We start from the raw sequence: 24,166 nt of genomic DNA on the forward strand, positions 1-24,166 counted from the left end.
GGAGCACCCTGGGGTAGTGGAAGGTGTCCCTGCCATGGCAGGGGGTGGGACTGGATGAGCTTTGAGGTCCTTCCCAACCCCAACCATTCTATGACACGCACAGCATGGAGTGGTGAATGTCCCCTCAGGGTCCGAATGAAGGGACTCTCTCCTTCCTCTGACACCTGTGTGCAGCCCCTGAGGGGTCAGATCTGAGGGCCTGAACCTGCAGGAGCACTTCAGGACACCCTCCCGCCCCCGGAACCCGCAGCTCCCAGAGCGCTGCCCGCGCCGGGGTAACCCCGCTCAGCCCCCCGGGCTCCGGGCAATGGCGGGGTGACAGCGGCGCTCACACAGCCACAGCGACCCAACCGGGGCACCAGGGACCGCTGAGCGTGCCGCGGGCAGGATCCGACCCTCCGGCCCGCATCCCGCCTCACCGGAGGCCCGGCGGAGCCGCTCGCTGCCTTCCTTGCCCTCAGCGGAGGGCGGGGGCCGCGCTGCGGAGCCCGTCCTGCACCAGGCGGCGGAGGCAGAGCGAGCGCCCCGCCGGCACCGCGAGCTGCGGCGGCCGCGCTCCTCCTCCCCCTCCTCCTCCTCCTCCTGCTGCTGCTCTCCTCCTCTCCTTCCTCCCCCTCCTCCTGCTCCTGCCGCTGCTCCTGCCCTCCCGGCTGCGCTCGCCGTCCCGCCCGGCCGCCCCGCGCGGCTCCTTCCCTCTATGGATGGGAAGGCAGCACCCAACGGCGTGGCCACCATCGAGGACAGGATCCTGCGCATCACCGGCTACTATGGATATTACCCGGGATACTCCAGCCAGAAAAGTAAGGCTCCCTCCAGCCTCTCCCGGCCCTGCAGGGGGGTGTGTGTGTCGGCAGAGCCCTGAGGGTGCCGTGCCCCCCCATGTGCTGCCCCGTCCCTCGGGGTGAGTGTGGGGCGCGGGGTGCCCGCTGTCCCCCGAGGGGACGCGGCGGCTCTGCGGCTGGAGACGGGGGCGGCGGCGCTTGGCCGCGGGACTTCGCGGCTCGCAGCCTCTCAGGGCTGGCGTTTTAGGGTTTGTTTTTCATTTCCACCCCTCCCGCCCCCATCCCCGCCGGGGTGCGGGGGGCTGTTCGCTCTCCGCCTGCCCCGCGCCCGCCGCGCCGGGAAAGTTTCGGTCCCGGTGGGTCCCCCCGGGCGGGCGCTTCAGCTCCTGAATTATTCATCTTCCTCTCGAAACGAGGGAGATTTTTCCAGAAAAGTGGGGAGTTACCGACCGTGGGGTGTTCCTTCTTTTTAATATCAGACACTTGTGGTTTTGGGGCTTGGTGTTGGTTCGGGATCTTTCCTTTCTTTGGAGTGCGTTCTATTTATTCATTTCCCTTCAATGAAGACGCAGAAAATAAAGCAGGTGGTCCTTGCAGAAATTCCTTATTTTTTTCTCTTTTGAAGTTTTTAATTGGGAGCAGCAGGTTTGTAGGAGCTGGGAGAGCCTGAGTGGGTTTCTCTGGAATTCTGGCAGTCCCAGCACTCTGTTTGATGGGGAAAGTTTGGCTAATGAAAGAAATTATTCATTTTTACCACCAAGGAAATGTGTGCAATCAGGTTTTATTGTATGAGTAGTTGCTTTGCAGTTGGCAAAACTATGACATGCCGTGGCTTAATGAACAGAAGAGGAATTGAGGCAAAGTGAGGGGTAAAATAAAGGAAAGACAAGGAGCTCACTTGGGTGAGCACTAAGGAGCAGACTTTCTTCTGCATATTCCCCTTGGAATATTCTGCTTGCCAGAACAGCCAGTGCAGTATTCTCCAGCTCCAGTACAATAATAAACCAAAACACTATTAATAAACTGCTAATATCAGAAAAACACACATCTGTGGGCTTTTTATGGTGGAGGAAAGCCATGCATTGGAGCCACTTAATAAATAAAAAATCCTCTGTGCAATAGTCACCTGAAAAATCCAAGTCAAGCCCAGTGGTTTCATCCATCTGTTATTTGTGGCATGCTATCAGCATGACAGGTGTTATGGGCATTTATTTGGTGAGGTCAGTTGGTTTCTCTGCAGTCAGAGGAGTGGGGAGGAAGCTCTGAACAATCTGGAGGTATGGCTAAATGTCAGTCCAGGGACTAGTTAAGTCTGAGCCTGGTGGGACCTGTGTCCCAAATTCTGTAGTGGCTCCAGAGTATCTCTACAGTGTGACTTGCCAGAGAAGGGTGAGGATTCTGGCTTAATAGTTTTTTGCAAGTTTGCTTGGGTGGCAGAATGCAATTTTTCAGTCTGCAGCAACACTCCCACTCTGTATCAAGTTATAGATCTGAATCCAGTGTTGTCAATCCAAGGGCTCTGTGTGGTGCAGTGGGAATGGCAGGAGAGTGCTGCCTGGACAGAGAACAGCTCTCTTAGACCAGGTTCTGCAGATGCTACAAACTGCATCTGCTTAAAAACTAGAAAAAGCATGCCAGGAGAGGCCAAGGCTTTCAGAAGTGCTGATTCTTGGGATTTTACTGCAGGTCTCTTGGCCTTTTATGCCTTTCTGGCTGGGTGCTGAGGCAAAACAAAATGGTCAGTAGCTCATGTTTTGCTCTTCGAAGAAAATAAGCCAAATTTGTGGTTGTCATGTTTAAACAGGAAAACTGCAAGTGTGTAAATCGAGGTATTCCAATACTTCAATGCCTTTGGGTAAATGAAATACATAAACCCCTTCTAAGTTGTGAATGCTTTTTAAAGCAATATCCTAAGTTTTGGAACCATCATAATTTTTGGAGTGCTTGCAGTTGGCAGATGACTGCTTTATCCTCATGGCTGTGTGGTTTGTGTTTATGAATGCTTCTAGAAAGACGTTCTGGCCTTACCCAAGGTAAAACCAGGCATCCTTCAGGCATCATGAACATACATCCCCTGGCACTCAGCAAGAGTCACTCTTGAAAGTCCTGACTTGCAGTTCTTACTCTGTTCCTGTGTCTTGGCCAACTTACTGCCTTTAAGAGGTGCTCCTTGAAAGTTTTGTTGACTGACAGCTCTTATGGTGGCTAATTCACACAGATGCAGCACTGTAAACATGCAAGGTGGGCACTCTGTAGCCCTAATTATTAATGGATTTGATATCTCAGTTTATTTCGGTGAGGGCGCAGTTTTTGTCACCACTATCCAAACTCACTTTTAGTTGAGGTGGACAATGCTGGTGGCACTCAGCATGCTCAGAATTCCAGTCAGGCTGTGTCCTTACCCTCCCCAGTGCCAGAGGGGCCCTTTTCCTGTCACTGCACGTGTGTCACCTTGCTGCTGCCTGGCTTGGAGCCTGCCTGAGGATGAGCTGTTCTCCCCAGGATGGCTTTGTGCTCTCTGCTTCTGAAGCAGAGAGCTGCCCAGGCACCATCTGGACAGGGGGACAGGATTTGGGAACAGCCTGCTGATGGTCACCACCTTCCTTGAGTCTCCTCTTTGTCCCCAGCTGGGGACAGAAAGCTGCACAGAGGGAAGCTGAAGGCAGCAGTGGGTGGCTCTGTTCTGCTCACTCTTGGGGGGTACCTGGATGATGACAGGGAAAGCCCAAGGCTCTGTGAAATGTGCTGGTGATTTGCATCCCTCCTTCAGTGCGTTGGCTTGTGTTCCGTGGTCTAACAGGAGATCATGCCATGGGTTCTGTGTGGGAAGGCTGAGGACTGCTCACAAATAGCCTTGAAATCTAAAGTTAAAGCACTGTGGTGTTCAAGAGCTGTTATCACAAAGAACTGCAGTATTTTCTAGGGACTTGTGCCTCATCATCCATATTTGTGTGCATTAACCTACTTCAGACTTGGGGTGTGCATGTGATGATTCTTTTATTAATTTTAAGTCAGTCACTTTTATCCTTTTATTTATCCTTTAAAAAGTTGCTAGAGAAGGAAAATACTATTTTATTTCTCTGTAAATCATCTGAATGAGCAGAAAAATATCTTTTGGTCTGGTATTTACATCCATGCCTATTGCAAAAATCCTGTATCCTGCCTAACAAGAGAAAGATGTGATTTTTTTCACTCTCCACTTTGTGCTGAGATGGAAAGCGCTCTTCCTTTATGCCTTGGGATTCATGGCTTGATCCCTCACTTCTTACATTTTAAATGGGCAGACTCTGTATGAGGTATCTGGCTTTGTGGGAATGGAGGGGGGCTGTGTCTCTCTTCCAGCCAATCCCTTTGGAATTCATAATTTTCAGGGCATGGTGCTGTTGTAGGTCAGATGCTCCATCCTCTGACCTGGGGCTGCAGATGGTGCTCCCATGTAAGCTCCCCTTGTCTCCACGTTTCCATGTGTGCAATTTCATTTGGTCTGATGCAACTTTATCATCTACACAAACAGTGGGAAACTCTGTTCCCTCTCCTGACCTTTGCTGTGACTTCTCATTCTTCTCTGACTTTTCTGCTGGCAATACAATCACATTTAGTGTCTCCAGGGTCAAGAGTATGTATCGGGTTTGTTTTTTCATGGGTTTTGATTTTTGGTTTTTTTTTGTTTTTCTGTCCTTTTTTCCCCCATTCTTTCCAACTGCCACCCCATCTGCCCTTCATCTCAGTACTGAAACCTTTTTTACTTTCACACTACAAAGTTCCTCTCCTTCAAGTCTGTCCTAACACCTCCTCTGTGCCTTCCGCTGAATTAAAACTGCTCCAGTCAAAGTTTCTCATCTCTGATCTTCATCAGCTTCACCAAATCAAGCTTCACCAAATTCTGCCTGTGTTGTCTTTCTGATGGAGCCCTTCCCACTATCCACAAAGCCTCGTGTCTTGCAGGATGCTCTGCATTTCTCTAATGCTGCTTTCTCAGGCCTGGACGAGCACTTTACTGCAAATGCAGTGGTTCCTCACGTGGGCCATCACCTTCTCATTTTCATCCTGCTTGGAGAGCTTCTCTTAACATGCACTTGTGGCTGGAGGCTTTGATTCCCACCCCTGCAGGATGTGAACATCCATCTCCTTCAGGCACTTGCTGGACTTTTAAACAAGTTCTTCTGGACATTATCCCCTGCTGATTGGATCTCCCCTTTTCCTCCCCTTCAGGCTGACCTGGAGCCATGGAGTTGTGTAAGCTGCTGGGAGCAGAAGGTGCTGTCACATGGCTGTGCAGCAGCAGGGCTGTGACACTGGGCTCACAGTGGGACACTGGGTGACCATGCCTCTGGTGGTGTCTGCCAGGGAGCTGGAGAGCCCTTCCAGCAGCGTGTGACCTTAGCAGTGCCTGGGGAAGTGCTGAACCTGTCCTTGCCATGAGCACGGTGGCTGTCAGGAGCAAGCTGTGTGTTTTCCTACTCCCCTGCAGAACAGCTCTAGCAAAGGGCTGTGGTTTAATTTGGCAAGTTCAGCCTCAAGTCAGCAATCTGAGTTTAAGCACCTACTTAAGTCTGAGCTTGCTCTAAGCCACGGAGCTTTGAGAATGCAGTCAAAGTTAAGTCTGTGCTTAATTGCTTTGCCTTAATAAGGCTGGGATTAAGGCATGCTGAGCCAGCATCAGTGGCTTGACAATTCAGCTCTTGCTCCCTGTGTGGAGGAAAAGGCTGTGGAGGGAAAAGCTACCCCTGAAACAATGGAGAGAATTTTCTCCTGGTTATCACAGCAGCTGTGCCAGCAGCTCTGCTGCAGTACAAATCACATGGCAAACCCAGATCATCTCTGTGCTTACTGAGCACCCTGCCCTCCCGGTGCCTTGTCACTTCCAGCCAGAGGAACAAAGTCTCCCCGTGTTCACTGGAGGCACCCAGCTGCTCCTCCAGCAGTTCCCAGAGCCCTTGGTCAGGCACAGTGGAGGCTGGGAAGGGGGCAGTGGAGGAAGGGCGCTTTGAAATTTCTGCTGGATGAGGTTGGTTTTGTTGAGCTGTGTTTGAGGGGTCTGGGAGGGAGGAAGCAGTGTCTGAATCTCTGTGTGAGTTGGAGCCTCAGGGCTGTGTTGGTTTGTACCACTTGTGGCAGTGTCCCTGTGCCACCTGGCAGCATTTGGGTTGCAGGGACTCAGATGCAAGGCTAGCCTGGAATGAGCTTTCTTTCAAAGCCTTCTCTTTCCCTCCTTTCCATAGAAGGGCTGTGCCCTGCAGGGGTGTGCAGCACTGAGGGCTGGATTGCAAACTTCCAATTCAAAAATTTCCCCTCCCCATCTCTGAGGCACAAGTGGGTATCATGGCATAGGATACAGACCTGTCATAGTTGCTTTTTCTCACAGACTTGTCTCTGTTTGGGTTAAAAAAAAAAAGTATGGCTGTATGTCAGCACTGGTAGCAGCAACTTATGAAGTAATTTCTTTCAGCAGAACAGATTTTATGAATACTCCTTTGCTGACTAATATTGGCAAGACCAGGTTTGTTTTCTTCAGTGGAATAGGGCCAGGCTTTGTGTGGGTTTCTGTTTGTGCTGGAAGGGGATGGCCTGGCAGCCTTGCACTGGAATATGGGACCTTCCCCTCCCCTGGGGACATCAGTTGTTGTGGAAGTTGAGGGTTCTCATCACCTGGAGGAGAGAAAACTGCTGCAGCCCTTGGCCTTCCCTCAGGGGCTGATTCATCCCCCTGGGGCCAAATCCCTGAGGAGCTCAGCTGTGAAACTGGGCATGGACACTGTCGCTGTGATATTTTCTGAAAAATCTTTTTGCCAGGATTTTCTCCTGAGGAGCCTCAGGAAAGAAATGTAAACAATAACTATCTGCTGCTGTGGAATGCAACAGGTGCATCTGTGATTGGAGCATGTTGGTTGTTTCTAATTAATGGCCAATTAATGGCTCGGACTCTCTGAGAGTCACAAGCTTTTGTTATCACTCCTCTCCGGTTCTTCCTAGCCTTCTGATGAACTTTTCTCTCTATTCTTTTTAGTATAGTTTTAATGTAGCATTTTAATGTAATATATATAATAATATAATAAATCAGCCTTCTGAAACATGGAGTCAAGCTTCTCCTCTCTTGCTGGCACCCTCGAACACCACCACAGGACACAGTTCTGGACATCTGTGGGCAGGAGGGATGGAGCCAAATTGGGAAGGACACCATGATGAGCAGGGCAGTGAAGAGCATATCCTTGCAAGAGGGGCTGATAGAGCTGGGCCTTCCCATGCCAGGATGGGAGCAGGGCTGCTGCTCCAAACACATCTTGGGAGGATGAACAAGGAAATGTAGGAAGGAAGAGTTATTTAAACTGAAATTGCATGTTGGCACACAGGCAAATGGGTAGGAACAGGCCATGAATAAATTAAGACTGGAAATTAGCAGAAGGTTGAGAGTAATGGCCAAAAATCTTGCACAGTCTTACGTATTTAAATAAGAATTATTTCCCAAGCTCTAAAGATGCCTCATAAAGACACAAGACGTTTTTTAGAGAAAAATTACCCCTGTTTGGCAGGGAAAATTGAGACAGTAAGATGGGGGGAGTGATGCTAATTTGCCAGAGGTTGTTCAGAACAAGCTATAAGTTTGATGGAGTGATCTCTGCCTCCACTGGTGACTGCACAGCAATTCTGGTGCTGTAGCTGGCCTGGTGCTAAAGGTGGAGGATGTGCTCTCTATAACTTGGTGCCTTTCTACATGTGCTCTCTGCCTGCTCTTGAGTTCCTCTGCCCTTGTGTGCTCATCCTGGGGTCACCAGTGGTGATCCCAGGGCTCAGTGTTGGGCCCACTCCTGTTTAATAACTTTATTGATGATCTAATTGAGGGGTCCAGTGTCCCTTCAGTAAATTTGTGGATGACACCAAGTTGTGTGGGAGCATGGAAGTGCTGGAGGGCAGGAGGGCTCTGCAGGGGGATCTGGACAGGCTGGATCCATGGGCTGAGGACAGTTGTGTGAGTTCCAGGAAGACCAGCTGCCAGGTCATGCACTTTGGCCATAATAACCCCATGCAGAGCTGCAGGCTGGGGCAGAGTGTTTGGAAAGCTGGAAGAGGAACTGGTGCTGATAACAAAGGCTGGACATGAACCCACGTGTGCCCAGGTGGACAAGAGGCCAAAGGCACCTGGCCTGGGTCAGCAGTAGAGCGTCCAGCAGGACCAGGACAGTGACAATTCCCTGTGCTGGGCACTGCTGAGGCCACAACTCGAGTGCTGTGTCCAGTCCTGGGCCTCTCATGACAAGAATGACATTGAGGTGCTGGAGTGTGTCCAGGGAAGGGTGTTAAGAGTCAGTCATACAAAGAGTGGCTGAGAAAGGTTGGGAAACTTGGCCTGGATAAAAGGAGGCTTGGGGGAAACTTCTCATTCTCAGAACTCCCTGACAAGAGGATGCAGCTAAGGAGGGTCAGACTCTGCTCCCAGGGAACAAGGAACAGGATGAGAGGAAATGGCCTGAAGCTGCACCAAGGGAGGTCCAGGTTGGACATCAGGAGGAATTTCTTCCTGGAAAGGGTTGGTAAGCAATGGGGTGGGCTGCCCATGGAGCAGTGACGCTGTGCGTTCAAGGATCTGCTGGATGTGGCACTCAGTGCTCTGGTCTGGTTGACAAGATGGTGATTGCTCACAGGCTGGACTTGATCTCAGATGTCTCTTCCAACCTCAATGATTCTGTGATTGCCACAGAAAGTCTTCCTGGCCCTGTGGGTGCTGTCTGGGATGGTGGCACAGCTCCTGGCCCCTCCTGCCTCACCTGTTCACCTGAGGTGGCTTTAACCTTGCTCAACGCGACATCATCGTGGCTGCATGGAGCTGCAGTTCCATTCTTGCTTTGCCTAAAAGTGTGGCTGCAGCACACAGTCCATGGGGACGTGACCTGGACCTGCCATGAGCTCCTCTGTGCTCTCCTGCAGTGCACAGAAGGGATACCCCTCATTTTGGTTGTCCTTCCAGCTTGGTCTCCTTGACGTTGCCTTCCCCATCTACTCAGGCAGGCAGCATCATGTTTGGTCCTGGTTGAATGTGGTAAAATGATATTGCCAAGTGGCAGATGGCTCTGGCAGACTTTTATCCCCCCAGTGCTTGCATTCCTGTTTTTTAATAGTGGCTCTAAAGGTTTGCAATTATTTCTTCTGCACATTTGGAAATTGATGGGCTTTTGCTCAACTGCCTGCATGGGAATTCACCCATGAAAGTGAACTTACTGTTTGTGGAAGGATTGGTGGCAGGAATTTTTTCACATAAACCTGCTGAATGATCACAGCAATGAATAATGAAAATGCCTGCAAAAAAAAGTCAGTGTCTCTTTGTGGCAAATGTGAGAATAGGGTGAGGGGAACAAAAAATAAAGTGCTTAACTGAGTGGTTAAATTATTTACCAAGTGGACCAGCTCTTACTTAGTGAGACTGAAAAATGTTTTTTTCTTGTGGTGAGGTGAAGTGAGACTCCCTGGTGGCCAAAGGTTTGGGCTGGCCCTGTGCAGAGTGGCAGATTTCACTGCAGGGAGGTAGAAGCTGCAAGGTTATGCTGAACTAATGCCCAAGGTATGGCTTTCACAGAGCTGTAAGTGAGAGCAGCCCGGCCCTTCCAGTGCCAGCAGTGAATTTATTCCAAGGCATGCAGGATGTGCTCAGGTGACGGGATTTGGTGTGTCTGCCACGCAGAGACATTCCTGTTAGTCCTTTAAAAACATATTGATTCTTCCTAGACCTCCCTTGCAAATACTTTTGGTAAAATGGACTTGCCCTTTCCTGCATCCAGCTGGGCTGGATCAGGGGTAGCAGAGTGAGAGAGTGAGAAAGGTGCCTCTGCTGTGCTTTTTGTGGAGGCAAGGAAGAAGAAGATGATTTGCTCCTGTTCTGGGGCAAAGGAGGAGGTTTTGGCTCCAGGGTGGAACATGATGTTTCCTGCTGTTTATGGCAATCTGAAATCTGTTCCTTGTCTCAAAGCTGTCCAGTCTCTTTTGTCTGATGCAAGAAGAGCTCCCATGCCTGTTTTGATTCTTAAGTTTCCAACTTTTCAGAGCGGGGAGGAAGGGAGAGGCAAACACCAGCAGGGCAGCTTGTGAGTCAGTAAAACTCCACTAAAACAGGTCTCTCAGATCCACTTTCAGACCAGTTTTAGTCCTGGCAGTGACATCTCCATCCAGAATGACAAAGACGCTGTAGCTTGAGGCCAGAGAAGACTCTTCCAGTTTTATTCCTTTTTGCTGCTTATGGCACTGAACTGCTTGAGCAATTTCCTGCTGAAGCAATATTCCCCTCTTCCTGTGGAGGCTGAGTCTTCTGGGGCACTTCTAGGCCTAACACAGCTCTGTTATTAATGGGGTAGTTGGCAACTTAATGAGAAAATACACTTTCCTGCTGGGGACTGATTTTTCCTAGGATTCCTGGGAACACAACTCTGCAGACCCTTTCCAGCTAATGGGCATCATACACCTGAAGGACAGCACTGGAATTACCTGTGCCTGTGTAAGATAAGCATGAAACAGGGCTGGAACACATGTTCTCTGTCAGGGGAGAGAAAATTAGTCCTCATGGTGTGATTTATATTCTGCATCTTGAAATGAGATGGCAGAGTTGTTATAAAGCAATGGACAAGTGCAGTCATTGCAACTTTTTTCTTTTACATATCTGAGTCCTGGAACTTCAGAATCCTTTCTTAGATGAAGCTTGGCATGTGGAGTGTGCAGCCCTGGAATTGTGTGGGTGCAGATTGGGGTTTTTCTCTGCAGTGCCAGAAATAACCTGTTGTGTGATACGTTACAGGGGCTGGGATTTGTAGCAGCTTGTGTGCAAGTGGGATGCTTCAAAGTGCTTCACCAGAGGAAATTCTTCCGTGTGACAGCATGGATAGCAGGAAGGTGAACTTTCCATGGTGTTTCTGTACCATGGTTTGGACTTCTACCTGAGGAATGTTGGTTCTGTGTGTGAGGAAGCTTTTGCTCCATGCTCAGTACTCAGTGGGGCTGCTAACACAAAGACCAGGTGGAAAATGATTGAACTTAGCATTTGCCAGGGACATATTTGATTAATTTTTCCAATTTCATATCAATGTTTTCTTCTTTCCAGGGTGGGATGTAATGGAGGGGAGGGGGAAGTGAGGAATTATATAAAAAGAAAACAAAATATTTCAAGAACATTTCTGCTGAGGAAAAAGAATCGAGGTCTGAAATGTAACTAAAGAAGTGCCACATTTCCCATGCATTGGAAAACAAGCCTTGGAGGAAGGAACAAAAGGCATTTTTCAGATGAAAGACTAAGCTGAGCTGTTGCTGGTGTGCCAGGCCATATGTGTCCTGTCGAGGTGATTCATGCCTACAAGCCCTGCCTTCTGTCCCTCTTCTTGGGGGGCCCTGTGGCAGCGGGCACGGGTTTGGCTGTGCTCGTGCTCCACAAAGCAGGGAGCACTGGGCTGATCTCAGTGTGCAGGGGAGTGCACAGCTGTCCTCTGACCTCCTCATGGAGCTCTGTGTCCAGGAATGCAAATTCCCGTGTCCATCTGCTCTGGGATGCAGCCCTGACTGATTGTTCAAACAGTCAGGAGTTGTCCTTCACCCTTCATAAATGTTCTGCAGCAGGGGAAAGTGGTGAGGAGGCTGCTTAACTGGGTTTTCCAAGGCATCCTGTTTGTTTCAGTGATGGAAAGGAGGTTAATTAGATCAAATTAGGGCAACTCTATTTCTGGCTGGGGTTTGTGCAGTGTTTTTGTGCACTTCTGCTTTGAAGTGAACTCAGAGAGACTGTTTTGAGCATCCTGGTGGAGACAGGCGACCCCAGCTGTGGCTTTAGAGAAGGCAGCCAGAAGAAAAGTTGTCTGCATTTGGGCAGAATCAAGAGAATTTCCTTAAACTTGCATATTCACACCATGCACAGGTACAGCAGTGACTCCTCTGAGAGCCAAAGGCTCTTGTGCAGACCTGGAAATATCACTGGAGAGTGAGTGTGAAGCTGCAGTGCTGTCAGATTTTGTGTGCCTGACTTTTAGAGGCACTGCCTTGAAAACGTGCACCTTAATTATTATTGGTATAAAATATCTGTGCAGTTCAGTGAAGTTTTGTAGCACTTTGTGGAGATTTTATTTTATAGTTTATTGCTTTAAAAGAGAGTTTATTGCTAAGAGATTCATTATAGTTTATTGCTTTAAAAAGGCAAAAAGTGAGTGGTGCAGCTCCCAGATTTGCCCTGTGCAGGGGAATGGAGAGTAGAAGAAACCTGTCACTCCTGTTTTGCACATTATTAGCAGAAGTTGGCTTTGGTCTCTTATTTTATCAGGAATCTCAAATTTTCTGTAGGAACAGGAACTCAGTTGACTGGGTTCAGATTTACTTTAGTTCCAAGGCTGCTCCCAGAAATGGGATATTCACAGCTGAGGGTGTTTTTGGTTTAGTTGCAGAAAAAACTTAAGCCCTTTTAAGCATGATTGTCTGGCTTTGGAGAACAACATCAAGGTTCTGATAATTTTCAATGTCTTTTTTCGTCCTCTCCATGATGAAGCAGTGTGATACCTGGAAAATGAACACCTTAGGGCAGGAGAATCCTCTGGTGCTTTAATGACTGTTGCCCTTCACGTCCTCCCTGTGGATGACTGATGTCTGGGGCTGCCTAAAGCAAGTAATCTCATTCTGTTCATGATCCCCAAGTTTTTCTGTTTCTCCACTTGGTACTGTGATCAGAAACTGTAGTTTAGAGCAGCTTGAGTCGCCAAATATCCTTCTTGCACACAAAGACAAGATTCATAGGACTTCATTTGAGGGTTACAGCCATCCTCTGTCACATTCAGGTGTCTCTGAAAGCCAGCTGAAATTGCACAATGAAGTTTGAACTGGTTGTGTAGACGCTGGGTCTTCTGCTGTATTTATGCTTTCCCTGTGTATTTTGGCGATTTAAGCCACTCTCCATGGTCCTGATTTCCCTTTCCTCCTATCAGCCTCCCTTCTCTCCCTGTCTGTGGTGTTAGACTGGGCTGGTTGAAGGGATGATCTGAAAGGAGATGTATTTGGTGCCTTTGATGTGCAGAGCCTTTTTTTTTTTTTTTCTTTATAGGTTATGAACAAAAATTGTGTCTGTGTATTCCCAAACTGAAGAATACATGATTGCTGTTCCAGCCTTCCTCTGAGAACAGGCTTTGACATCATTCATACTCTATAATTCATGGTATTTTTCTAGCAGTCTGTTAAGGTCTGCAGGAGAGTAAAAGGGATGATTTAGAAAGGCAAGAATTGTCCTGTGCCTTCTGGTAGGTCTGTGACCGAGCAGGCTCCTGCTCTTTGGACTTGTTACTGGGTCTCTTTTATCATGGAATAATCTTTCCTTCTCTTTGGAGTTGCTACTGGGTCTCTGTTTTATCACAAGGATCATTTTTTTAAGGATGATGTTGTTTTCCTTAATGCAAGCACTTGCTCCTTGTCAAACACATCCTCGTATGCCCCGTTAGGACTTGGCGCCTCGTTCCGGGGTGTTTTAAAAGCAGATTACAGAACGTCTTGTAACCCCTCATCTGTTGGCTTTTTTAACCTGGTTTCTTAAGGAAACAAGGCTTATGAGAACATCCTCTCTCCCCCACTACTCCCTCCCTGTGTAACTTTTAAATCTGATGGCCAAATCCAAGTAAAATTAGCAGGAATTAGAGAGCACAAAAGGCATGAAGCCCTGATGGACCTTATAAAAACACAGCTAGAAATAGGGAGCTCTTGGCTTTCCCACAGTGGGAAAGCTGTAAGATTACCTCACTCCTGGAGATGAGATGTGCTGGATACAATTTTTGGGGATCTTATCAAAAAGAGAACAAAGTTAACATCCAGCTTCAGGCAGTGACAAACATGAGATGTGCAGGAAAGAGAAAAATGGAGGTTCCTGGTGGGTTTCCATCCTCCATTGATCTGTGCTTTGGGAAGTTCTTGGTGTTAGTCTATTTTAATAGCTTTTGATGGCTATTTTTTCCATGAATTTGTAGGGATTTGGCTTTTCCATTTTGCTGTTGTAGGATTTCCTTTCTCTGTTGCTGCTGGCTCTTTTGCTGAGGAATGAGGGTGATTCCCATGAAATCTTGTAGGTCCTTCCCACCCCCTGATTTTGTGGAGAGAGGGGAGCAGCAAGAGAGCAAAATGTTAACTGTGAATAAACATCCTGTGGAGCTAACACATGTTTTATTTCATAATTCCTTCCAGCACTGAGATAAGATACTGTCCTGGGAGGAGAGAAATTGGCTTTGGACTCTTTGGCTGCTTCCTCAGGCTGTAGTGGGATGCCAGGAGCCTCACAGGGTACACCTGCCTTTGTTTGGGACTTTGAGGCGATGCAGTGAAAAAACATAAAATGATGCCACAGGACAGTTTCAGGTTTTGCTCTGAAATTCAATGAATGAAATATTACTTTGCAGAACCACAGCTATTGGTAAAGATCTGCAGAGCAATGCAGGCGACGGTTGTGAACACTTGGCAGTTTTAAAAAATGGAGAGAATGGAGTTGTTGTATTATGGCTACAGAAAATGTTATCAAATATTCATGATGATCATCTCCTCTTATTTGAAATAATAAATCCAAGGTCAGTTTTGTACTTGTAGAAAACTGGTGGCTGACTATTGGCCCCTTATTTCTTCGCTGGTGTAATGCAATGATAATATTTAATATTTTATCTACTTTGCAAGGATGTTATTAGGCTCACAAGTATGGAGGAAGGAAAAGTAAGCTTCTCCCACTTTTTCCTGTAGGTTAGAGGGAGGCTTTTTCCTGTAGGTTAGGGAAAGGCTTCTGCAGACATTTTAGAGCCCAGGGAAAGAAAACATTATGCTCAAGAGGGCTCATATAAGGTGTAAAAGTTTGTTGATTAATTTAATGTTCAGTGTAATGATGAGGTTTAAAGCAGGCAATAAAGAAATGCCACCAGTTCTGTTTATTTTAAAGGGTAAGTCCTTAAGAATTGTTTTTAACACTCGGTGCCATCCATCGTGTTGCTAGTTGTGACATTTGTGACCTGTGTTGCAAATTAGAGTTTGACATTGTGGTGACTGCACTGAGCAAGGAAATATGCCCTAGGGGTTTAAAAATAGGATTTAAAGCACCCATCCCATGACTGCATTTTATTATTCTGCCATATGTGTTTTTGTTGTTTATTTATTTTCCCCCAAAATGAATGCAAGTTTCTAATATCACCATGTGGCGATAACGCGAAGCCTTTTTAGTCACTGCTGCTGCACAAAGTATTGTGAAGTCTGACATCCCTTTGAAGAGCTGTTCTTAGCCACTGCTGCTATTTTTATTTTTGAGTTGTTCTCTGTGGAATATTTTTTATTTTGTCCTCGCGTGCCCTGAATTTTCGAAACATTTTCAAATCAATTGAGGTCTTTCCCTCTCCTGTGTTTTCCCCACTCTTATTAATTTTACTGGACTGTGCCTTCGAAAATCTAGTTGAAAGTCTTTTTCCCTTGAACTCCAAGGAGTCTTTAGAGAAACATCTGCCAGAAGCACTGACCTACAAAATCTATTAGGCTCTTCCCACTGGTGTGAACTCGTTTATGTAATGCTGCTGGATGGGACAGCTCTGTTCTGGAGATGAAATCCAAAATTCAGTTTGGCTTTCATAAGCATAGGTGCAAAGAAGTGGCTGCTATTGAAATGATGTTAAAGTGCTGAAGGTTGGATGTTAATTGGGATCATATGTAGCTTATCAGTTGTAATGTGGCAGAGAAGGGTGTCAAAACAGGGGAATTAATTGTCCAAGAGAGAAATGTTTCATCCCTCCATTTCTGAGCAAAGCAGTAATTTAATGTAAAATTAGTCTGATTGATTAATCTTAATATAAACATGGAAATATAAACAGGCAATGGGGAGCATATCACTAGATGACTTCATAAATTTTCATGAATTATTTGATGATCTTTTGAGTTTGATGGCTACAGGTATAACTGGCAACTTATTCACACTCCGTATATTCTTTATAAATGTGCTGATAATGGGAAGTACCAGATAAAGTACCAGAAGTTCATCCCTTTTGCCCTCTGAAAGATCTTCAGGGGGTGGAGATGTGAAGGCATCTGCTCCATCAGAACATGAAAGTGGAAGCAACAGAGGAAGTAAAATGTCATGTGCCTGGAGTGGATCAAAGGAAAAGGGAAACCAGCCCATGACTTTGAGCTTGCACTTGCCTGGCGTGGACTTGTGAGATGAGCAGGGAAAGTTCTGAAATTTTCCTCTTCAATTTTGGGGATTTTGGCCATGAGGACATTTCACTCAAACTTTATCCCCACTGGATGAGTGAAGTTAAAGCAGAGCAGAGCCCATAATCTTCACTACATCAGGAGTAGTATAAGGAGTGGCTGATATTATATCCAGCAGCTTGGAGCTGTGTGAGCAAGGAGCTGCTCAGAGCTGGAATAATTTGGAATGCAGCCTTTGGTGCAAATCCAGACCAAGTTTAACCTTTGCCTCAAGGCTGGTGAAAGGATGCCTTAATCCTACTGCCTCAGCACATGTTTTTAATGCTATGTGTGCCTCCATTTGATTTTGGAAGAAAGTTTTCTAATTCCCTGTGACTTCTTGGACAGTCATCATCTTTTATCTTTTTGAAGAGACTTTGGAAAGCTGTGACTCCCTTCAGTGCCATCCCCCAGAGAGCCTTGGCATTTCTGGAGTGGGCTGGGGGATGTGGCCCAGACATTAATAGAGCTCCCCATCATGAAGTATCAGGAGGAGCTAACAGAATATTTATGCCTGCTTGTTCCCTGACCTTCCATAATTATTGTGGCTTATTCTATTACAGCAGAACATTTTAAAGTAATTGGGGAGATCGGATGCAAGTGTGAAGCCACAAAGGCTGTCCTGAAACTTTGCAAAATCATGAACAGGCATCCAAATTGTGAGTCAGTCTGCCCTGATCTTCCTTCTCAAGTGGGATGTTACCCAGGCTGAATAATGATTTGTCCCTCCAGTGAAGTTACATGGTGAAAAGTGGCAGAACCTGACTTGGTTCTTTGATATTTTTGCCATCAATGCAGGTTCCAGAATCAGGAATTTTGACTGTCTACAGTGTTTGGGATTTGGCCACTTCTACAAAAATTGGTGCTCGTTGGTGACCCCTGTGGTTTGAGCAGTGATCATCGGGTAAGCAGATTGCAGAGCTGGCAGAGGTGTGGAGGGAATAACTTGTGTCTTAGTGGAGTCACCTGGATCATTCTCAGTGGATACATGTCTAATCCATCCTGAAAACATCCCTGGTGAGGATTGCCCACCTTCCAGGCATTCTGTTGCAGTGCTTCATTCATTGTGGTTTTCTCATTACTAAATCTTTTTTGCTCTAGTTCACACCCAGTTCTTGTCCTAGTACCTTATGACTGGTCTGCTCCTCTGCAGCAATATCCTATAGATCTCACAACCCTTTTTTCTTGTTTTCCTTCATCTTTACTAAACAAACCAAATTGTTCCACTCATTCTGTATAGTCATTCTTTCTGGAAATTTGCTTCTTTCTTTATGTTCTGAAGTCTCTTCAGTAGCCATTACCTTACTTAAAATTCATTCCTCAAATTGGACCCAGGTCTTCCTTCAGTTGAGAACTCATCTGTGCAGCCTTGCAGAGAAGAATTACTTCATACCCTTGACATAAAAAGGATTGTTCATCTCATTTTTGTATCTGAATTTTTGGCAACTGTTTAAAAGGTGATGCAGCTTCAGCTTGGGGTTTCCTCTAAACTCCCAGTACTCTTCTAGAAAACTGCAGTTGTTCCCTGAACTGTGTCTGTACAGCTGATTCTTCACTTAGATAGGAATAACCTTTCACTTTTGCAAATAGTTCTTTATCCAGGTGATTTCTCCATGTTGTTAAAATCATTCCAGTTCTTTCTTCAGTGTACTTGGAGCCTTCTTGTTTAATTTAACTTTAAGCATAATGATTAAGCTCCCTATTATGGAAATAACAAATAACAAGTACCCTCTCTTAAAATCCTTTTGCCTGACAGGAACCCACTGATGGCAAGCCCAGGGCAGGCTCTTGAGCACTTTTCCTCCTGGTTAAGTTGTTTCCTTGTCCTGTCAGGCTGGGCAGCATCAGGAGCTGTCCTGGCATCAAGATCTGTAATGTCTCCTGTCCTTCACTATTCACCAACTAGTTACTCTGTCATGGAAAGAAATGGCATTACTCTGATGGGATTTAGTCTCAGGGAAGCTCTGACTGGCATTTTCCTGGTTTCCTTTTCATCTATCCTGTTTGATTATTTGGTCTGGTATTTTGATGGGAGCAGAGGACATGGGCTGCCGGTTACATCTGACTGCTCCTATTTATTTTCTATTCAAGTCTGTATTTTTACACTCTTTTTCAATTTCTTTCTCCAACCTAGGATTGTCTAAGATATTTTGGCAACCTGCTCTAGTGGAAGGTGTCCCTGCCCATGGTGGGAGGCTGGAACAAAATGGTCTCTCACGTCCCTTCCAAACAACTTTATTTTTGTGAAGCTCCCTGTAACATTTTAAAGCTAAGTTTAAAAATTCCACTGATTTCCCAAAACTGAGATGGGTGTTTTTGTACCAGATCAAGCTGTTGATGTGAAATGCATCCCGGAGCTCCAGACAGGCCTTGGTTTGGTGCCACCTCATTACTCTTCAGGATTTACTACACCACAGAACAGTGGCTGCAGAGGCACATTAAAGATCCAATATTTCATTGCTCCATTAAGAATTAAAAACATATATGTTAGGATAAAGTTGTGCTTTTCCCTTGCATCTATGAGGAGATCAAGGCAAGAGCTGGGCAGATAACGAGACAAAATTTTTGGCCAAGTTATCAGTGACTTTGAAATGATCTTTGCAACTTTGTTATCTTTCTTCCCAGCATTTTGCCAGCGCTTGGGAAGTGAAGTCATGTCAGCATATTGCTCACAGATGGTGACATTGTTAGATGTGGTATATGGCAAGCAAAGGCTCAGGTACTGTTTGGAGTTAGATTTAAATGTGTTGTAAACACTACCCCGACCTTGGCACAGGTTGAGAAATTCACCTGCACAACCAATTACAGGAGACAAAAGGAATCAGGAAGGAGAAGCTGTTTAAATACCAGAAGAAATGTATTTAATGGTCTTGATAAAGAAGTACTGTGTAGCATTGTGAGTGCTCAGGAGATTGTTTGAGATTGTCGAATCCAGGCCATCTTGTCTACTCCCTTTTGGCCAGTAGCCTTGGGAATTCAAGAATATCCCTTAAATACCAGATTGGCCCACCAGCCAAACATCTCCCACTTCATCTCTGCATGTTGGACCAAGAGCTTCAGCTGTGTCCATGGAATGTCTGAATGATGAAGGAGCTGGAATTCAAAACTAACCGCTAGCCCATGGCTGAAAATTCGGAATGGTCTGTGATTAGGCTGTAAAGGACAAGAACAGGGAGCAGTGACTCCTGGGGTTGGGTTAGATCAGGCCGATGGTAGATCTACCTAGAAATGATTTCTAGAAGGAAATGTCTCCCTGTGGCCACCCAGGGAAAGCTCTCAACAAGCTGAGCTCTTCATCCTTTGCCACATTCCAAGCCCCAGCTGGATAGGCCATCATCACATTCCTTTCTGAAATTCATGAGGATTATTTCTTAAGCTCATAATCATCAGTGTGTCTCTTGTTAATGTGACTCACTAATATTTTAAGGATTGTTTCCCCTTCCTAGTTCTTTGTAACTGAAGTGCTGCATTCTTGGTGGCCTAACTTTGGTTTAAGCTTCAAAATCCTTGCCCAACTCAAAGGGGGATCATGACTCCTCTGTGCCCCACTCTCATTTTGCATGGTGTGGAGAAGCTGCCTCAAATAAGCTTTTTGCTGACTTCTGTCTTCCCTAGAAGCATTTATTTTTTTTCATTGACTCCCAGAGTTCGAGTTTTGCATTTTGGTGACAAACCCTTTGTGACTTTGGTGTCTTGGGAGATGGAGAAGAAGCTGAAGAAAAGCAGAGTCCTGCTGTCTGCTACATGGTTAGAGAGAGGCTCTGATTCTGGCAGACTTATCTGTGGGTTGGATATTCAGCTGTTAGTCAGGTTCTAGAGCTGGGTTTCTGACTCAGGCAGAACCCCTGAAAGGAATGGGAATGTTGCCTGGTGTCAGGGCTGCAGAAGTAGCCCTTGGTCTATTTTTTCCCCTCTGATGCATTTTATCTTGTTTGAATCTGCTTGCAAATCGACTGCACTTACCAGTGCATAAAGTGAGTTAATTTTGATCTTGGTTGGTATTTATTTGCAGCCTGTGTTTGTTTCTTTTGCCCTGTTGAATGGCCATTTCTGCAGATCTGGCATGCAGACTAGAAGGACTCAAGCTGGGAGAGCAGATCACTTGGGCGTGCTCAGGTTTTGTCTGCTGCTTTGTGGAGTGTGAGTTCTTTGTAGAAAAGCAAACAGCTGACTAATAACTTTAAATGTTATGCTATTTCAAAGTGATTGCAGCACTGTTAATTTAGTGATCACAGGAAGACAGGACTGTTGTGTGAAATTAGAGAGGATTGTACCTTTGTTATTTTCTTTTATCTGAGAAAGCAGGAAAGCCTATTCTATTAATTTTTTTCTAGAGCAGCAATATGTTCTTATCTTAAACATGCCATGTAACATAAATAATTAACCACGAGGATTAAAAATAGAAATAAATATAGGTTAGTAATCTTGTCTCTAGATGAATCCTCTCTCAATTGTAAAAAAAAGCAGCATTACACCAGTGTATACCTTCTGTGAGATCAAAATTAGATCACTGAATATTTAGGTGCTCTGTCTGTGTTTGACAATTCTCATGTCTCGATGCTTTTCAGAAGACTGCTGGAGTCTATTTATAGCACAGATTTTGAGCATCTGACACATAAGCTCTTGTGGACAGTCAGGTTAGTTTTTAGATGCAGAATACACAGAGTTTGCCCAAGTTGAAAATGCTTTTTTAAATATTGCCTTGTTAAGCTGTCACCTTCTCCTCCAGGCTGGGAAATGTGGCCATTTGTGAGCTTGGGATCAGTCTGAAGTAGCTGCTTATGAATAACTCCTTTACAGCATGGGAATTTATTTCAGGTTCACACTGATGTAACTGGGATCAGAGCCTTGGGATACACAAACACTTCAGAAACAGAGATCACTTTCAGAGTGCTTTGCGGTAACTTGGAATTTAAAGTGGCTTTGAACAAAAATATTGTCTGCTATCTGTGCAGGACAAGAGGGAATGGTTTTAAACTAAGACGAGAAAGATTTGGATTAGATTTTAGGAAGAAATTCTTTATTCAGAGAGTGCTGAAGCCCTGGCCCACAGAAGCTGTGGCTGCCCCATCCCTGGCAGTGTTCCAGGCCAGCTTGGATGGGGCTTGGATCAACCTGGGTCAGTGAAAGGTGTCCCTGCCCATGGCAGGGGGACTGGAGCAAGACCATCTTTAAAGTCCCTTCCAACCCAAACCATTCTGTGAATTCTTGAGGACTTGCAGATGAATCTCCTGGGGTGGCCAGTAGGAGAAATGAAATGTAATCTGCATTCTTCCAGCTCTGTGGAATCTTCTGTTAATGATTTTACTCCTCGTTAATCTGACACACATTAAAGAAAACATGATAAATATCTAAATAAAAGCAAGCTCTTCATTTTGTCCTCCATGAAATTTCCCTGCTTATCTAGCGGATCTAATTCATGCAGGTCTAATGCATCCAAATTTCCAAGTGTGTCTGCTTGGAAAGCACATGGGAAAAGAAGTTTTGATAACTCCTGAAATGAGCCTTGTAGCTATCACGGAGATCTTTCTGAATTTTCATGAGGACAGCTCTACCTTGGAACCACTTCTCAGGTAATTATCTTCTCTGGTAGTTTGGTTCCAGATGTCTCCTTCACATCTGAGCTTTGTAATGTGCCAAGATGAGGAAAGTAAAAGTTTAAAATGCCTTTGGTGTAAGCTCTGCTCAACATTTACCACTTTTGGTGCTCACTTGCACCAGTGAACAAGAATCCTACCTGGACTGGAATTTTCCTAGCAAGCTGTGAAGAACCTCCAGAGCTGCTGGGTTCTGCTGCTGCCAGTGCCATACTTAAATTCCAGTGATGTTTGATCCAGGGAGCTCTTACCTGGTCAGGATTCCTTGTCTGGGTTTGTCTGGCAGCTGGATCAGCTGAGTCTGTGTAAGTGTTCTTAAAGCCTCATGACTGATAGACGTTTTTAAGGCCAGAAGGGACAATTAAGGTTAATCTGACCTCCTTTTATTTTTGTATTACCTTTTATACAAATACCCATTATTATAAAGTCCAATATTTGCTAGATAAACCAAGACACACATTGTAATATAATTTTAATGCAAATGTATTAAAACCACAGTACAGCAGCCAATTTTTCTGGAAGCTGTGAGAAATCACTGGAGAATCTCTGGGTGTAGTTGGACTCAGTCTCTGGATCTTAGTGAGGGAACATGAAATTTTATGCCTGAAGCTTGCTGTGAGCTTGACACCATGCTTAACTCCCAGCTTCCCATGCTTGGACAGAAATTGGTCAGTTCCTGCTCTGGGGAAAGTCATTGCAAGCTCAAAGTGAATATTTGCAGATAGTAATCAATGGGAAAGAGAGGACAATTATTTTTAGTTGTGTGATTAAATGCAAACTGTTTCCTAGTGTCCAGGCTTGTTCTAGCACCTCATCCTTGGTGTGTTCCTGAAGTCAAGCAGAGCTTGCCCATAACTCACCTTCTTTTAGCACTTACTTTTGACTGTAGTTATGTGATTTAGTTGAGAGTCTATCTCTCAATGAAGTTTTGATTTCATATTCTAAATATAAAAAGGTACCAGCCTTCGTGGGAAATTCTGGTTATGTTTGCACTGTAATTCATGAATAACAGTGGCAATTATTGGAGATCTTTCCCTTGTTTTTACCCAGTGAAAACCCACAGATTTTAATGGAATTGTTGGGGATTTATCCTGGTGCAATTGAGAGAACTTGGCCTGTGTGTTGCTTGTTTCTTCCTAAACACATCTTGTGTTTCAGTCAATGCATCTCATCCCAGAGCACAAAATCATTAAACCAGAAACTTAAAATCCTGCAAGACAATGCAGGTTGGCTAATTTTCATTTTTACCTTCATTGACCTTGACCAATAAAAGTTCTTCTGTTTTCCTTGTTCACTTCAGCTTTTCTTGCCCTTAATCCTCTCCAGTGTTTGTAGGAGGGATGCTTGGGGATACTCACAAGGTGTGAGCCTTCATCTGAAGTTGGAATGGTGATGGATGTCTGGCCATGGGAATGGAAAATCTCTGTCCATTGGGGTTTATACTAAAGTCTGATCACGGTGAATAAAAAAACCCAAAACAATAAAACCACACCAAAGATGAGAAGTTTTGAGGTTTTTCTTTGGCTCTTCTGCCTTTGATCAGTCTAAATCCAGCCTTGTAAGAATATTTCATCATATATTTTTGTCTGTTTTGCATACTGCGTTGCGCATCCATCCAGGGTAAGAATAATGCAAGGATAACTGCAAGGATCCAGCTGTTTGTTTGTAGTAGGAATTATTCTTTGATATTGAATTAATTAGTTCTTAATGCGGATCAGACTGATTTATATAAACACTTGGAAAGAAAGGGCAGAGTGATGACAAAAAGCATTAACTGGTTATGAAAGAATTGAAAAAACAAGACCAAAAATTCTTTATAATTTTGCAACACAGCAAGCTTTTTTCCCCAGCAAATATGAATTGTTTAGAAGTGTTATAACGAGAACTGCATTTACTTCATGCTGTCTGATTAGAAGTTTTGGCCTTTCATATATTTCAGCTTGGTATGTTTGCCAAGCACTCTTATTACTTCAATCAATTTAAATTTGCAAGACTGATGATCCTGACAGAATCCATTGGCACATCATGTGATCCTGGAGGCTAAAAATACCATTCTCTATGGGGCTTGCTTATTTCATGCTTCAAAGCCTAAGAAATGTTCGTTTTAGGAGAGGGGAAAAAAAAAAAAAGTTGTTTGCACTCTGTGCGGTACCAGTAACTTCTTGAAGGAAAAAATACCCAGTGCTTTTCATGGAATGGTGCTTTTTTCATGGAATTGTGGGGATGTTTTCTTGTTGGGAGTTGTTTTATGGAAGTGCCTGGAGATTGCAGTTGGGGAGTGGGAGACAATGTATGGATACAGAAATCATCTCCTCTGTTGGGGTGTGAGAGCAGCAAGGAGGATGGGGCACACTCCCAAACCTGCCTTCAGCAGGGACAGGAACAGGAGCAGCTCTAGTGTCTGTTTTCCTCAGTCCATCTTCAGTAACTAAATGATGTTTCCCTGCCTCAGATGTGATGGCTAAGAGAGAGCTACAAGAATTGCACTGAGTCTGCCCTGAACTGTGACTTTTTCATTTTAGAGAGGGTGGTTTAGGGTCTCTGTGGGTGCATCCAGGTGTTTGCTTTGGCCTGTTTTGG

General features: G+C 45.3%; 1 protein-coding gene across 2 annotated transcripts in view; it reads left to right on the forward strand.

Moving 5' to 3' along the window:
* The first annotated feature begins 618 nt into the window (after window positions 1–618).
* Window positions 619–24,166, forward strand: part of SLC35F4 (solute carrier family 35 member F4) — a 115,722-nt gene continuing 92,174 nt past the window's right edge. Inside the window, exon 1 of one of the 2 annotated variants that reach the window (XM_039712958.1) lies at window positions 619–800. In XM_039712958.1, the coding sequence (XP_039568892.1) occupies window positions 698–800 (103 nt within the window). In that variant the 5' untranslated portion in view covers window positions 619–697. The remainder of the gene's footprint in view (window positions 801–24,166) is intronic. The other variant, XM_039712957.1, reaches the window with a different exon arrangement.

This window comes from Passer montanus, unplaced genomic scaffold, assembly GCF_014805655.1.
Source record: "Passer montanus isolate IOZ18808 unplaced genomic scaffold, ASM1480565v1 scaffold27, whole genome shotgun sequence".
In the NCBI taxonomy this organism is placed as follows: domain Eukaryota; kingdom Metazoa; phylum Chordata; class Aves; order Passeriformes; family Passeridae; genus Passer; species Passer montanus.